This window comes from Hyperoodon ampullatus (assembly GCF_949752795.1).
Source record: "Hyperoodon ampullatus genome assembly, chromosome: 10".
Taxonomy (NCBI): Eukaryota; Metazoa; Chordata; class Mammalia; order Artiodactyla; family Ziphiidae; genus Hyperoodon; species Hyperoodon ampullatus.
Window position 1 is genome coordinate 32,665,611 of NC_136923.1, and position 14,072 is coordinate 32,679,682.

The 14,072-nt window shown below is 36.9% G+C and overlaps 1 protein-coding gene across 1 annotated transcript in view; it reads left to right on the top strand.

Annotated features, from left to right (window-relative positions):
- The window catches only part of DNAH12 (dynein axonemal heavy chain 12), a gene marked incomplete at its 3' end in the record, with an annotated part of 226,000 nt that extends 212,414 nt beyond the window's left edge, over positions 1–13,586 (top strand). Inside the window, exons 70-74 of the mRNA XM_079713687.1 lie at positions 1,153–1,357; positions 10,083–10,220; positions 10,677–10,768; positions 12,107–12,174; positions 13,396–13,586. Coding sequence (XP_079569813.1) covers positions 1,153–1,357; positions 10,083–10,220; positions 10,677–10,768; positions 12,107–12,174; positions 13,396–13,586 — 694 coding nt within the window. The remainder of the gene's footprint in view (positions 1–1,152; positions 1,358–10,082; positions 10,221–10,676; positions 10,769–12,106; positions 12,175–13,395) is intronic.
- Between the last annotated feature and the right edge of the window lie 486 nt (positions 13,587–14,072).

Below are 14,072 nucleotides of genomic sequence, written 5' to 3' on the forward strand. Positions count from 1 at the left end.
TATCTGGATTGACTAGGTACCCTAAAATAGCAAACAAATTATTTGCTTTGAATTTTTTAAAATAAATTTATTTATTTATTTATTTTTGGCTGTGTTGGGTCTTTGTTGCTGCACATGGGCTTTCCTCTAGTTGCTGTGAGTGGGGGCTACTCTTTGTTGTGGAGCGGGCCTCTCATTGTGGTGGCCTCTCTTGTTGAGGAGAACGGGCTGTAGGCATACGGGCTTCAGTAGTTGTGGCACATGGGCTCAGTAGTTGTGGCTCGCGGGCCCTAGAGCGCAGGCTCACTAGTTGCGGTGCATGGGCTTAGTTGCTCCGCGGCATGTGAGATCTTCCCAGACCAGGGCTTGAACCTGTGACCCTTGCATTGGCAGGTGGATTCTTAACCACTGTACCACCAGGGAAGCCCCTGCTTTGAATTTTCAAATTGAATTTTCTACAGTTAAATACTGGCTTAAGGAATGGAGAATTGTTTTGGTTATGAATTTTCTAGTGTTTCCAAGTTTGTTTCAGTTTCCAGACTTTTTGAAATTTTAAAATAAAGCATATTATAACACTATGATGCCTTAATTAATTTAGTAATTCTTATACAAAGACCATATGTATTTACATATCATAACATACTATCTCTCGGTTGCTTAGGCTTCTAGGCTAAAACCCTCACTTCAGGTATATTTATGGTGTTCTTAGCAGCTTGGGCCTAAGTGGGAAACAAACTACTTGCAAGGGTATAAATGAATATACACTGTATGTTTTAATTCAGTGTTTCCAAAGTTTCAGCCATTGTATCATACCTTTATAACTTTCTTCATATTTGCATGTCACCTATAACATTATTTACCTGATTTTTTCCTTAAATCATTCTCTGTTTAAATATGCCTGGTCTTAAGCAGTAATACCTTGAAAGCAGCGATTTTGATATGCAAGTTATATTACTTTCTATATTTAAAAATACATATGTAATAAATAAAATGAAAAATGTTCATCCAAGTATCACCTAAAATTACTTTATATTATTAAGTGGGAGGTGACCACACTTTGGGAATACACTCCCATAAAGCTGTGAATGGTATCCTGCTATTTCTTCTTCTGGAAAGACTGTATGTTGGTATTTACTATCATATATGCTGATGACACAATTTCTTTCCTTGCAGTTTAATTAAAACTATACGCAACACTCTACAGGACCTTGAAAAAGCTATTAAGGGCGTGGTTGTCATGGATTCTGCTTTGGAGGCACTCTCTGGCAGTCTGCTTGTTGGAAAGGTTCCAGAAATATGGGCCCAACGATCATACCCAAGTCTTAAACCCCTAGGAAGTTACATCACAGACTTTCTAGCCCGGCTGAACTTTTTACAGGTTAAAAATTATATATACTATATATATTATAATGTATATATTATTTCATTTTTTTGGAGATACTAGAAGAGATACTAGAAATTGGCTGTGGTCACTTGAATGTCTCTGAGTTAGATGAAATGGATTAGTAGTTTCATGGTAATCTAACCAAAATTTTAGAATATTGAAAATTACACACATTTCAAAGTACTAAGTAGAAAATTAAAATTTTATTTTACCCAAACCCAAGTAATATGTGACATTTATATTTTTGAAGATTCACAACTTGGTCTTGTGATTTTCCTACTGATGGTAAATCACAAAAAGATCCTGAGGCTTGGATTTATCAATAATTGGCCATTATCTAGAAATCAGTGCTTCTTATCTCTTATCTTATAAAACCAGGGAAAAGATGGGTGCTTTGAAATCTCCGAACCCTTCACCCTGCAATCTCACACATAAAGGATGCGTAAGGCAGCACACTCTTTTTCCTCCCCAACTCCTCCACTTGCCCCCATCCTATGGTTGATGCTTATGTGAGGATAGTGGGTGGGGAGAGCCCCCAAAATACATTTTGGAAATTCACATAGGTATATGACCTCTCAGTGTTCAGTTGCCCTTTTATTATACAAATGCTTTATTTGTTTCACTATGGAAGCTAATAATAAAATAACCCTACTTGTGAAGATGTGGAGAGATAGGCTTTCTCATACATTGCTTTTTAATTTTTGCCAATCTGATAGGTCAACCATATCTTTGTTTCAATTTGAGTTTCTTTGGTAATTAGTGAGTCTGTGTTCTTTTGCTTTGTGTGTTTGCTGTTTGTGTTCTCTCCTGTGAATTGCCTACTCATCTCCTAGGCCGATTTTTCATGGGACTATTTTTGTTTGTTTTTATTTTTTTATAAAATTTTTAAAGGTTACTTTCCATTTACAGTTATTACAAAATAATGGTTTTATTCCTTACATTGTACAATACATCCTTGAGCCTATCTTACACCCAGTAGTTTGTGCTTCCCACTCCTCCACCCCTACACTGCACTCCCACACTAGTAACCACTAGTTTCTTCTCTATATCTGTGAGTCTGCTTCTTTTTGCTGTATATACTAGTTTGTTGTATTTTTTAGATTCCACATATAAGTGACATCATAAAGTATTTGTCTTTCTCTGTCTGACTTATTTCACTTAGCATAATGCCCTCCAAGTCCACCCATGTTTCTTCAAATGGCAAAATTTCATTCTTTTTAATGGCCAAGTAGTATTCCATTGTATATATATACCACATCTACTTTATCCATTCATCTGTTGATGGACTCTTAGGCTACTTCCATATATTACAATTGTAAATAATGCTACTATGAACATTGGGTGCATGTATCTTTTCAAATTAGTGTTGTTTTTTTCCTGATATATATCTGAGACTGGAATTGTTGGGTAATATGTTAGTTCTTTTTTTAGTTATTTGAGAAGCCTCCATATTCCACAGTGCCTGCAACAAGTTACATTCCCACCAACAGTGTACAAGTGTTCTTTTTTGTCCACATCCTTGCCAGCATTTGTTATTTGTATTCATTTTGATGATAGCCATTCTGACAGGTGCAGGGCAATATCTCGTGTGTGTGTGTGTGTGTGTGTGTGTGTGTGTGTTTTAACATCTTTATTTGAGTATAATTGCTTTACAATCGTGTGTTAGTTTCTGCTTTATAACAAAGTGAATCAGCTATACATATACATATATCCCCATATCTCCTCCCTCTTGTGTCTCCCTCCCACCCTCCCTATCCCACCCCTCTAGATGGTCATAAAGTACCGAGCTGATCTCCCTGTGCTCTACGGCTGCTTCCCACTAGCTATCTATTTTACATTTGGTAGTGTATATATCTCATTGTGGTTTTGATTTGCATTTCCATGATGATTAGCAATGTTGAGCATCTTTTCATGTGCCTGTTGGCCATCTGCATTTCCTCTTTGGAAAAATGTCTGTTCAGTTCTTCTGCCCATTTTTTTTTTTTGCTGTACACGGGCCTCTCACTGTTGTGGCCTCCCCCATTGCGGAGCACAGGCTCCGGATGCACAGGCCCAGCGGCCATGGCTCACGGGCCCAGCCTCTCCGCGGCATGTGGGATCTTCCCAGACCGGGGCATGAGCCCGTATCCCCTGCATCGGCAGGCGGACTCTCAACCACTGCGCCACCAGGGAGGCCCCTGCCCATTTTTTAATTGGGTTGTTTGTTTTGTTTTTTGATGTTGAGTTGTATGAGCTATTTATATATGTTGGATATTAATCCCTTATCGGTCATATCATTTGCAAATATTTTCTCTCATTCAGTAGGTTGTCTTTTCATTTTGTTGATGGTTTCCTTTGCTGTGCAAAAGCTCTTAAGTTTAATTAGGTCCTATTTGTTTATTTTTGCTTTTATTCCCTTTACTTTAGGAGACAGATTCAGAAAAAATATTGCTGTGATTTATGTGAAAAAGTGTTCTGCCTATGTTTTCCTCTAGGAGTTTTATACTGTCTGGTCTTACATTTAGGTTTTTAATGTATTTTGAGTTTATTTTTTATATGATGTTAGAGAATGTTCTAATTTCATTCTTTTACATGTAGCTGTCCAGTTTTCCCATCACCACTTATTGAAGAGCCTGTCTTTTCTCCATTGTATATTCTTGCCTCTTTTGGCATAGATTAATTGACCATAAGTGTATGGGTTTATTTCTGGGGTCTCTATCCTGTTCCATTGATCTATGTGTTTGTTTTTGTGCCTGTACCATACTGTTTTGATTACTGTACCTTTGTAGCATAGTCTGAAGTCAGGGCTCTTGATTCCTCCAGCTCTGTACTTCTTTCTCAAGATTGTTTTGGCTCTTCAGGGTCTTTTGTGTTCCATATAAATTTTAAAATTATTTGTTCTTGTTCTGTGAAAAATGCCATTGGTATTTTAATAGGGATTGCATTGAATCTGTAGATTACTTTGGGTAGTGTGGTAATTTTAACAATATTAATTCTTCCAATCCAAGAACATGGTCTATCTTTCCATCTGTTTGTGTCATCTTCAATTTCTTTCATTAGTGTCCTAAAGTTTTCAAAGTACAGATCTTTTGCCTTGATAGGTACGTTTATTGCTAGCTTTCTTGTCCTTTTTGATGTGATGGTAAATGGGATTGTTTCCTTAATTTCTCTTTTTGATACTTTGTTGTTAATGTATAGAAATGCGACAGATTTCTGTGTATTAATTTTGTATCCTGCAGCTTTACTGAGTTCATTGATGAGCTCTAGTAGTTTTTTGGTAGTGTCTTTAGGATTTCCTATGTAGAGTATCATGTCATCTGCAAACAGTGATAGTTTTACTTCCTCCTTTACAATTTGGATTCCTTTTATTTCTTTTTCTTCTTTGATTGCTGTGGCTAGGACTTCCAAAACTATACTGAATAAAAGTGGTGAGAGTGGGCATCCTTGTCTTGTTCCTGATCTTAGAGGAAATGCTGTCAGTTTTTCACTGTTGAGTATGAGGTTTGCTGTGGGTTTGTCATATATGGCCTTTATTATGTTGAGGTATGTTCCCTCTGTGCCCGCTTTCTGGAGAGTTTTTATCATAAATGGATACTGAATTTTATCAAAAGCTTTATCTCTGTCTATTGAGATATCATATGGTTTTTATTCTTCAATTTGTTAATATGGTGTATCACATTGATTGATTTGCAGATACTGAAAAATCCTTGCAACCCTGGGATAAATCCCACTTGATCATTGTGTATGATCCTTTTAATGGACTTGGTTTGATAGTATTTTGTTGAGGATTTTTGCAAATATGTTCATCAGTGATATTTGCCTCTAATTTTACTCTTTTTTTTTTGTGGTGTCTTTGTCTGGTTTTGGTATCGGGGTAATGCTGGCCTCATAGAATGAGTTCGGAAGTGTTCCTTCTGCAATTTCTTGGAATAGTTTCAGAAGGACAGGTGTTAACCCTTCTCTAAATGTTTGGTAGAATTTCCCTGTGCAGTCATCTGGTTCTGGACTTTTTGTTTGCTGGAAGTTTTTAAATTACTGATTCAATTTCATTACTGGTAACTGGTCTGTTCATATTTTCTATTTCTTCCTGGCTCAGTCTTGGGAGATTGTACCTTTCTAAGAATTTGTCCATTTCTTCTAAGTTGTCCATTTTATTGGCATATAATTGCTCGTAGTAGTCTCTTATGAGCCTTTGTATTTCTGTGGAATCAATTGTACCTTCTCCCTTTTCATTTCTGATTTTATTGATTTGAGCCCACTCCCTTTTTTCTTTGATGAGTCTGGCTAAAGGTTTATCAATTTTGTTTATCTTTTCAAAAAGCCAGCTTTTAATTTCATTGATTTTTTTCTATTTTATTTATTTTTTTAGTCTCTATTTCATTTATTTCTGCTCTGACCTTTATGATTTCTTTTCTTCTATTAACTCTGGGTTTTGTTTGTTCTTTGTTCTCTAGTTCCTTTAGGTGTAAGGTTAGGTTGTTTATTTGAGATTTTTCTTGTTTCCTGATGTAAGCTTGTATCTCTATAAACTTCCCTCTTAGAAGTCCTTTTGCTGCATCCCATAAGTTTTGGATTGTTGTTTTCATTTTCATTTGTTTCTAGGTGTTTTTATTTCCTCTTTGATTTGAATTGCCTCTTCATCTCCTAGGCCCATATTTCTTTGAAAATTTTTTTAAAAATTAATTTATAGGAGCTTTTTATGTAGATTATACACTTAACAAAAGAATCAGAATATAAGGGTTTTTTTTACATTTGTAAAAAATTTTTATTTATTTTTTGACTATGTTGGGTCTTCATTGCTGTGTGCGGGCTTTCTCTAGGGCAAACAGGGGCTACCCTTCGTTGCAGTGTGCAGGCTTCTTGTTGCAGTGGCTTCTCTTGTTGCAGAGCACAGCCTCTAGGCACGCAGGCTTCAGTAGTTGCAGCACAGGGGCTCAGTATTTGTGGCTCACAGGCTCTAGAGAGCGGGCTCAGTAGTTGTGGTGCACAGGCTTGGTTGCTTCATGGCATGTGGGATCTTCCTGGACTAGGGATTGAACCCATGTCCCCTGCATTGGCAGGTGGATTCTTCCCTATTATAGGGAAGTCCCTATAATAGGGGGTTTAAGTGTTTAGGCTCTAGAAAAGTTGCCACTTACTAGCCTCAGTTTCCTCATCCATAAAGTGGGCACTTTTATCTCATATGGTAACAGTTATAGGCATTCAGTAAATGTGAACTATTCTTTCATAAACTCCAGAAATTGTTTAATTTTTCCAAATGTTTTTTTAGCACTTATTGCTGATGATGTGATTTTTTTTCTTTTTTAGCTTATTATTGCATTGAATTATATCACTAGATTTCCAAGTGTGAAACCATCCTTGTGTTCCTAGAAAATCCTTCTTGATCAGTGGTTCTTTATTCTTTTAATGTTTTAATCTATTCCCTTTGGATATTTTTAGAGCTTTTGATATACATTACGTAATCACCCTACATAAAAATTAGGCAATTGTAGGCCTATCAATAGTGAATGTGAGTGCCTGTTTTTCAGTAATTAGTGTTCTCCTTTTTAATCTTTGCTAATTTAATAGGCGAGAGTATGTGCACCTGGGTAATTTCTAGCCAACATGTCTATGACATGTGTTTGACTTCTTCCTGTATGTACCAGCCTCTTTCTGTCCCTTATCAAAAGCATCTGACATATATAGTTAATTCCATCCTCCCCTTGACATAATCTTGCTTTTTTTCATTTCCTAAACTTTTCTGAAATTTTAATCGGAACTGCTTACATTTCTCGTATACTGCTTTGTTCCTGAAGGGCCTTGAAGAGTCTTTAGCTTGGTCCCCTAGAGGGGTCCTGGCATGGTGCCAGCTGGAATAATATCCAGGACAAATTTCCTTTGTTGTTATTGTTAATATAAAGTTCATATCAAACTCTCTACTTTCCGAATTTGGCTTTCCCCTTGGAATCACTCTGTTTGAATGAGAAAGGAAAATCTCACTCATTACTGGGCATGTTTATCATCCTTCACCACAAATCTTCCCCTGAATGGATCTTCCCCATTGTTTTCTTACCCTTACAGAAGCTGTACAGTTTTCCCATCATCTTTCTCTCTCCTGGACTCTTGACTTTACCTCCTAATGATTCTTAGAGTTAACAAATTAAACAAATTGAGTCATCTGGAGTTTTTTCTTCTTTTCTCATTTCTCTCTCACTGTTCACCCTACTTACCTTCTCTTCCTCCTGCCTGTGCCTTTTTTTTTTTTTTTAAGCTTTTTGCACACTGGCTGGAATCTCAGATTAAATCTGGGATCCGACACTTAGTATCTATGTGACTTTGAGCAAGATACTCATCTTTCTACATCCCAGTTTCCTCATCAGTAAAATGGGAGGAATAATTCCTAACTCACTGAATTATTTCATGGACTAAATGAGGTGATGCATGTAAATTACTTAGCACCTACACGGTATGCACTAAGTGCTCAGTAAATGGTAGCTGATTCAGAGATTGTATGTAAGTAGCTGACCCAGACACTCATGACATTCTTGGCTAAATGAAGCCCTGGAGTGAGCAAGGGAATGTTCTATACACTTGCCTCTGGGTTCTTATAGCTTTCTTGTGCATGGTACTAGTTCTGCCTGGTTTGTACCCTTGTCAAGCTCCATCTCTTTCTCTTCTTCTTCTTGATCTGACAGCTTGTACTGTTGCAAGCTGTTGTCTCCAGCAGTGGTTTGTTCTCTTCTTCCCAGGGAGCAAAGCTGGCTTCTTCCCATAGTGTGCTGCTCACTCAGAGACAAAGTTCGTTTTGTTAATTCATCTGTTCATTCAAATGTGAATTGAGACTCACTTTGTCTAAAGCGCTTTGTTGCTGGATAAAGTTGCCAGGTTACCTTCAAGTTGCCAATAGCCTACAGGAAGATAATCTATGTATCTAAGAAAAAGCTAAGAGCAACATATAAGATGCTCTGGGAATTCAAAGAAGGGAGAGAGTTCTTTTAACTTAGGAAAGCAGAGTTTGTTTATTGGATGAGGTAGCATTTGAGCTGGTCTAAATGATGAATGGTTTTGGACACTGCAAAGGAAGAGGACTTAAGAGACAGCTGTAGGATGAAAGGCACTATATCATTTAGGATTGATTCTGTTGTAAAAATTTTGACAAAAGCAAAAATTAAGTTTGTTCCCTCATGTAATTGAAAAAGCCAGGGGGTAAAGTGACTCCAGGCAGCATTTGGCCTAGGGTGCAAATGTGGTTGCCTGATCCTGGCTTCTTGCACTTCTCTCGGCTCCAGTCTCTGGGTTAACTCCATTCTCAGTTAGGTTCTGTCTGATGGTAGCAGGATAGCAACAGCAACTCTGGCCTTACATCCACAAAACTTCAAAGGGTTTAGAGTGAATCTTTTCCCCAGAAGTCCCAGCAAAAGTCTCTACATCTCTGGCTTTGATTGGGTCACATGTCCATTCCTGAATCAGTCACTATGACTGCAGGTATGATCAGCTAGGCATGAATGACATGCCCACTTCCAGAAGGTGCATTTCCACCACCAGAAGTGTTTCGATTGAAAGTGTAGGAGGGTTCATCCTCCAGAGGGATATAAGAGTAGTGCCATTTTAAGATAAGCAGAAAAAACAACAGATGTCCACCCAGTGCAGAGAAGAGACCACCAAAAGTACATTCTGATTAGAATGTAAGATGTTTAAAGGGGAACTAAAAGGGATGGATCTATAAATACAGTTTGGGGCCAGGTTGTGAAGTATCTTGAATAGGAGACTAAGGTGTTTTAGACTTTAATTTAGTAGGGTAGTAGTAGATCACTGAAGAATTAAAGATGCTAAAACTTGATCCAAACCATGCATGGAGAACTGTACTCTGGCAGCATCGTTATAGATGTACTGAGCAGACAGAGGGAAGAAACAAGAAGGGGTACACATGATACAGAAACAAGGCCAGGATATCTAAACTGGAACAGGGATAGTGGGTGTGGAGGCAGGGAGTTTAAGAGGATTAAGGAACTGGAACCAACACATAAAGGCTATAGTTAGACAATGCATAAGATGTCTAAAAATGTTTGCTTTTTTTAAAATAAATTTATTTATTGTATTTATTTATTTTTGGCTGAGCCGGGTTTTCGTTGCTGCGTGCAGGCTTTCTCTAGTTGTGGCGAGCAGGGGCTACTCTTCATTGTGCGTGAGCTCCTCATTGTGGTGGCTTCTCTTGTTGAGGAACACAGGCTCTAGGTGTGCAGGCTTCAGTAGTTGTGGCTTGCAGGCTTTAGAGCACAGGCTCAGTAGTTGTGGCACATGAGCTTAGTTCCTCTGCAGCATGTGGAATCTTCCCGGACCAGGGCTCGAACCCATGTCCCCTGCATTGGCAGGCAGATTCTTAACCACTGCGCCACCAGGGAAGCCCCAAGATGGTTGCTTTTGAGTGGTTTTTTTTTTTTCTCTCTTCAGTTGAGTGGTGTTAAGTAATGTAATAAACCCTCAAATAATTTACATTTGCCTTTTTGCAGAAGATTTGAATCTTTCAAATTTTGTTTTATTCAGGTTAATGTTAAGGTTAGTTTGAATTTTCCAAGAAGAGTAACTAGAAGGGATAAAAGGTAGAAGGGCCAAGATAGGTTGTGTGTTTGGTGTCAGGAAAGAGAGTCCTGTGATGGAAAGTGTGGGCAACATACACAAAAACCAGAATCAGGAATCGTATGTCAGGTGATTCTTGAGTAAGTTGAAAAATGAACATAATGCATTTTTTTTTCCTTTATAGGACTGGTATAATTCAGGAAAACCTTGTGTGTTTTGGCTCTCAGGTTTCTTTTTCACCCAAGCCTTTTTAACTGGAGCGATGCAGAATTATGCCAGAAAATATACCATCCCTATTGATTTACTAGGATATGAATTTGAGGTACAGTAAACTCCTTAAACTCCAGAGTATATCATTACATCAAAGGCATGTATTTAAGCAAGGAGGATATGGGGAATTCATATTTTTATAGCCCATTACAAACAATTCTACTTCTTTCCATTCTTTGTGTTCATGAAAAAAGTATATAATATTTGTCTTGCTATCTTTATGAGAGAATTTTTATATATCTCAATATTCAATTCAAATAATCTAATGCTGTTTTTCTGTCTTAGTAAAAAATTAATATGAGGTACAGTAAAACCATATAAAATATGTCAAAAGGAATTGTATTATATATTTTTAGGTTTACATTTTACTGAAAAAGTCTTACAGTTTAAGAAGCTATTATATGGAGGAGTTTCCCTGAATATGTTCTGAAGATTTAGCCACTGCTTTCTTTATGAGACAAAGTTGTCTAGGGAGGAAATCATTGCTAGTGTGTGCTTCTGCCTTCAGGTTTTTTCTTCTGATACATCTGAGGGAACACCAGAAGATGGCATTTATATCCATGGATTATATCTGGATGGAGCACGCTGGGACAGAACAAGGTCAGTAGTTTCAACTGCAAAGACCTATTCAGTTGTAGCTGAATCACAGGTGAGATAAGCTGTCTGCTACCTTTCCCCCCTGCCATCCCCCTCAACCAAAAGACTTCTTCTAGAGAATACGACAAGTAATAAATAATATCAGAATTCTTGCCATAAATCATTACTCAGGCTCGGACAGTTAATGAGTGAGTAATTTCAGGTTCTGAACAATTTTGAGTTAATATTTCAATGGTCTTACTAGTAGAAAAGTTAGTTGAAATTATTTTCCTTCTTCTGTTTTATAACAGTTACGTTCTGTTTGGTAATGTGTAGGAGCACCTCAGTTTCAAACAGTTTATAGTGTAGTAAAGTTCCCATTTCTACTGGTGAATGGAAAACTTTTTCTTGCATTTTGATGACATAATAAGTACATATTTTAAATAAATACTGAATTTCCAGCTTAAGAAACTAAACAGTGCATATGTGTGTGTGTGTGTGTGTATATATGTGTGTGTGTGTGTATATATATATATATATATACACACACACACACAGACATATGAGAAAGGGAAAGATTATTTCCCTTGAAGTCCTGCTCTTTAACAATCCATTACTAAGCATAATCTTCTATTTCCAGAGTCAGGGTTACACTTTGCTCTCAAGGGAGGGTTAAAGCCCGAGGCAGGGAAAGTCACTTAAGAAGGAGCATGAAGGTGGTTTTACAGAGATGGTTCTAAGACAGGGATATGAGGAGACTTAGCTGCACATAGTTCATTTGATTATTTCTCTTTTCATTTTCATCATTCTGCTGACATTTCTCTTAACTTATGTTTCCTTATATATGTATTCATCTTTTCATCCCTTTCTTCCCTCCTCTTGCAAGCAAACAAGCAAGCAAACAAACAAACAATGTAGCATAGGGAAAATAAACCACATTTTCTAGATAGATAGATCTATGTTTGAATCCTCATGCTGGCATTTAAGAGCTGTGTTACTGTGAGAAAAGTACTCAATCTCTCTGAGCTTCCACTCTTCATCTGTGAAATAGGATTAGGAATGGGGACAAGACTATTGGGAAGGTTAAATGTGACAGCATAGTGTCTGCCTCATGGACAGTACTTTTAAAATGGCAGGAACTGATATTTGTCCACTGTTTGACACATTGCCTTTCCATATTTTTCTTCTGTTTCTCTTGATTCTTCATTGCCTCTTCCTTGGTTTTGTTTGGGTTTTTTTTACATTTCTTTTCCTGCATATCTCTGGTCCTCTCTTGTATTAAAAGCCAGTAGCTAAGTAGCAGTTTCTAAGATGCAAATTTTATTTTATTTCTAATAAGCATCTGTCAATTTCTCTTCACAGCGGATTGCTTGCCGAACAATACCCCAAACTTCTGTTTGACCTGATGCCCATAATATGGATAAAACCAAGTAAATATATTTCTAACAGAACTTTGTAGAGTTTTAGAAAGGATAATGATAGATATTATAACTGCTTCCCCAAATAAGTCTCTGTTCAAACCTATTAAGATTTTGTTCAATTATAGTAAATAGTGACTTAATGTTTACAATGGAAATATATTGTTCCCCCTTTTTGAGTTGCATTTATATTATTTTAGGAATATTATTCTGCCTCTTTTTGCTCTTATCCCATGGGATATAACATTTCCTTTGCCCCTCCCCTACACTTCTCCTTTTTCAGTCTAGAGCTTCCCATGAATATTTTGATTCTGAAGTGCCTTTGCATACCTCTCAGAGACACAAATAGGCTTGACACAGTCTCCAGCTAGTGACTAGAGTTTTCTGGCTATAAGAAACTCCTAGGCCTAGGAGCCAGCCAGGTGCCCCAAGGTACAGATGTTGCAAGCCACACGGGGTGGAGGCCAATTTTGCCCCCTTTGGGAAACCTACTTGTTCCTTCCCTCCTTCTGCAATCATCATTTCCCCACCAAATCTGAACAATTGAAGCTCATTCTTTTGTTTTTTCTTTCTTCTCTATTTTTTAATTCTCAAATAACTATAAATGAAAAGTTTATAAATTACCCAATCACCACTCAACCCATTAAGCATTTTTTATTATTAAAGCAGTTCATTTATAACTATGACAAATGTGGCCTCAGTTTAGAAAGATTCCTAATATCTCATATCTGGCTTTTCAAGGATTGTGTGTAGATTCTTTCTGTGAGTAGGTAAGAGTTGGTATATTTTTCTTTGTAATAACCTGCTGAAAACAAATAGTAACTTCAGCTTCTAATTTATGGATTTCTTGTATTGGAGCTCTAAGCTGCTGTGTTTCTCTTTCTGCATCTCCTCCATTACCTATGCTGTATTTTATTCCTTCTTCTCTAATTTCTCCTTCTCTCCCAAGTCCTCTTGAGTGTTTTCATACCTGCTAAGTGATCAGGTCTTTAAAATCAATTCCTGTCCTCCAGACCTAGAATCATGCACCATATGAAATCATTTACCTTGTTTCACAACCATAATTATATGCCAACTGTAAAAACACAACAACAATAACTTTAAAATGTTCAATATCATAATCATGATCTTAGATTTAGTACTGGTCATTTTATTACAAGATAAATAGTTGTTCTTTTAGTACCAGTGGCTGTTTTCCTTTTATCAAATGAATATATTTCCTTTTTCTTCAAGCTAAAAAGTCTCAGATTGTGAAGTCGAATGCTTATGTCTGTCCTCTTTACAAGACAAGTGAACGTAAAGGAACTCTTTCCACCACAGGACATTCTACTAATTTTGTCATTGCAATGTTGTTGAAAACAGACCAACCCACTCAACACTGGATCAAACGTGGGGTTGCTCTCCTTTGTCAGTTGGATGACTAAATTGGACAAATTAAGAAAACATCTGAAAGAAGTTTAAAAAAATTGCCTTCACTTACTTGAAAATATATATATTATAAAACCCAAGTATCTTGGTGTAATTCTTTTAAATGATCTTTGTGAGTGGTCTTTGCATTGTTCTCCTCCCTGATGTACCAGTCTCAGTTGGAGTACAGCCTTCCACATGGACTCTCAAGATCACAGACATCTGTGGAAGAAAAACATGAAAAGAAATGCGGAAAATCTTTGAAACTTTTATTTAGTTCCTCTTTTTAGTTTGATATATATGTGAAAAACAGATTTGGGAAGACTGGATAAAATTTAACTAATATCAGAAATTATCTGTTTCACAAATGTTAAGTCATTTCATCAGCTTCAGTAATAATTTCCACTCACCTATGTGAAGTGATTATACACAAACATTTCAAATACATAAATAAATAAATTGTAAATAAGGAAAATGTTGAAACAATTTCAGAATGAAACCCC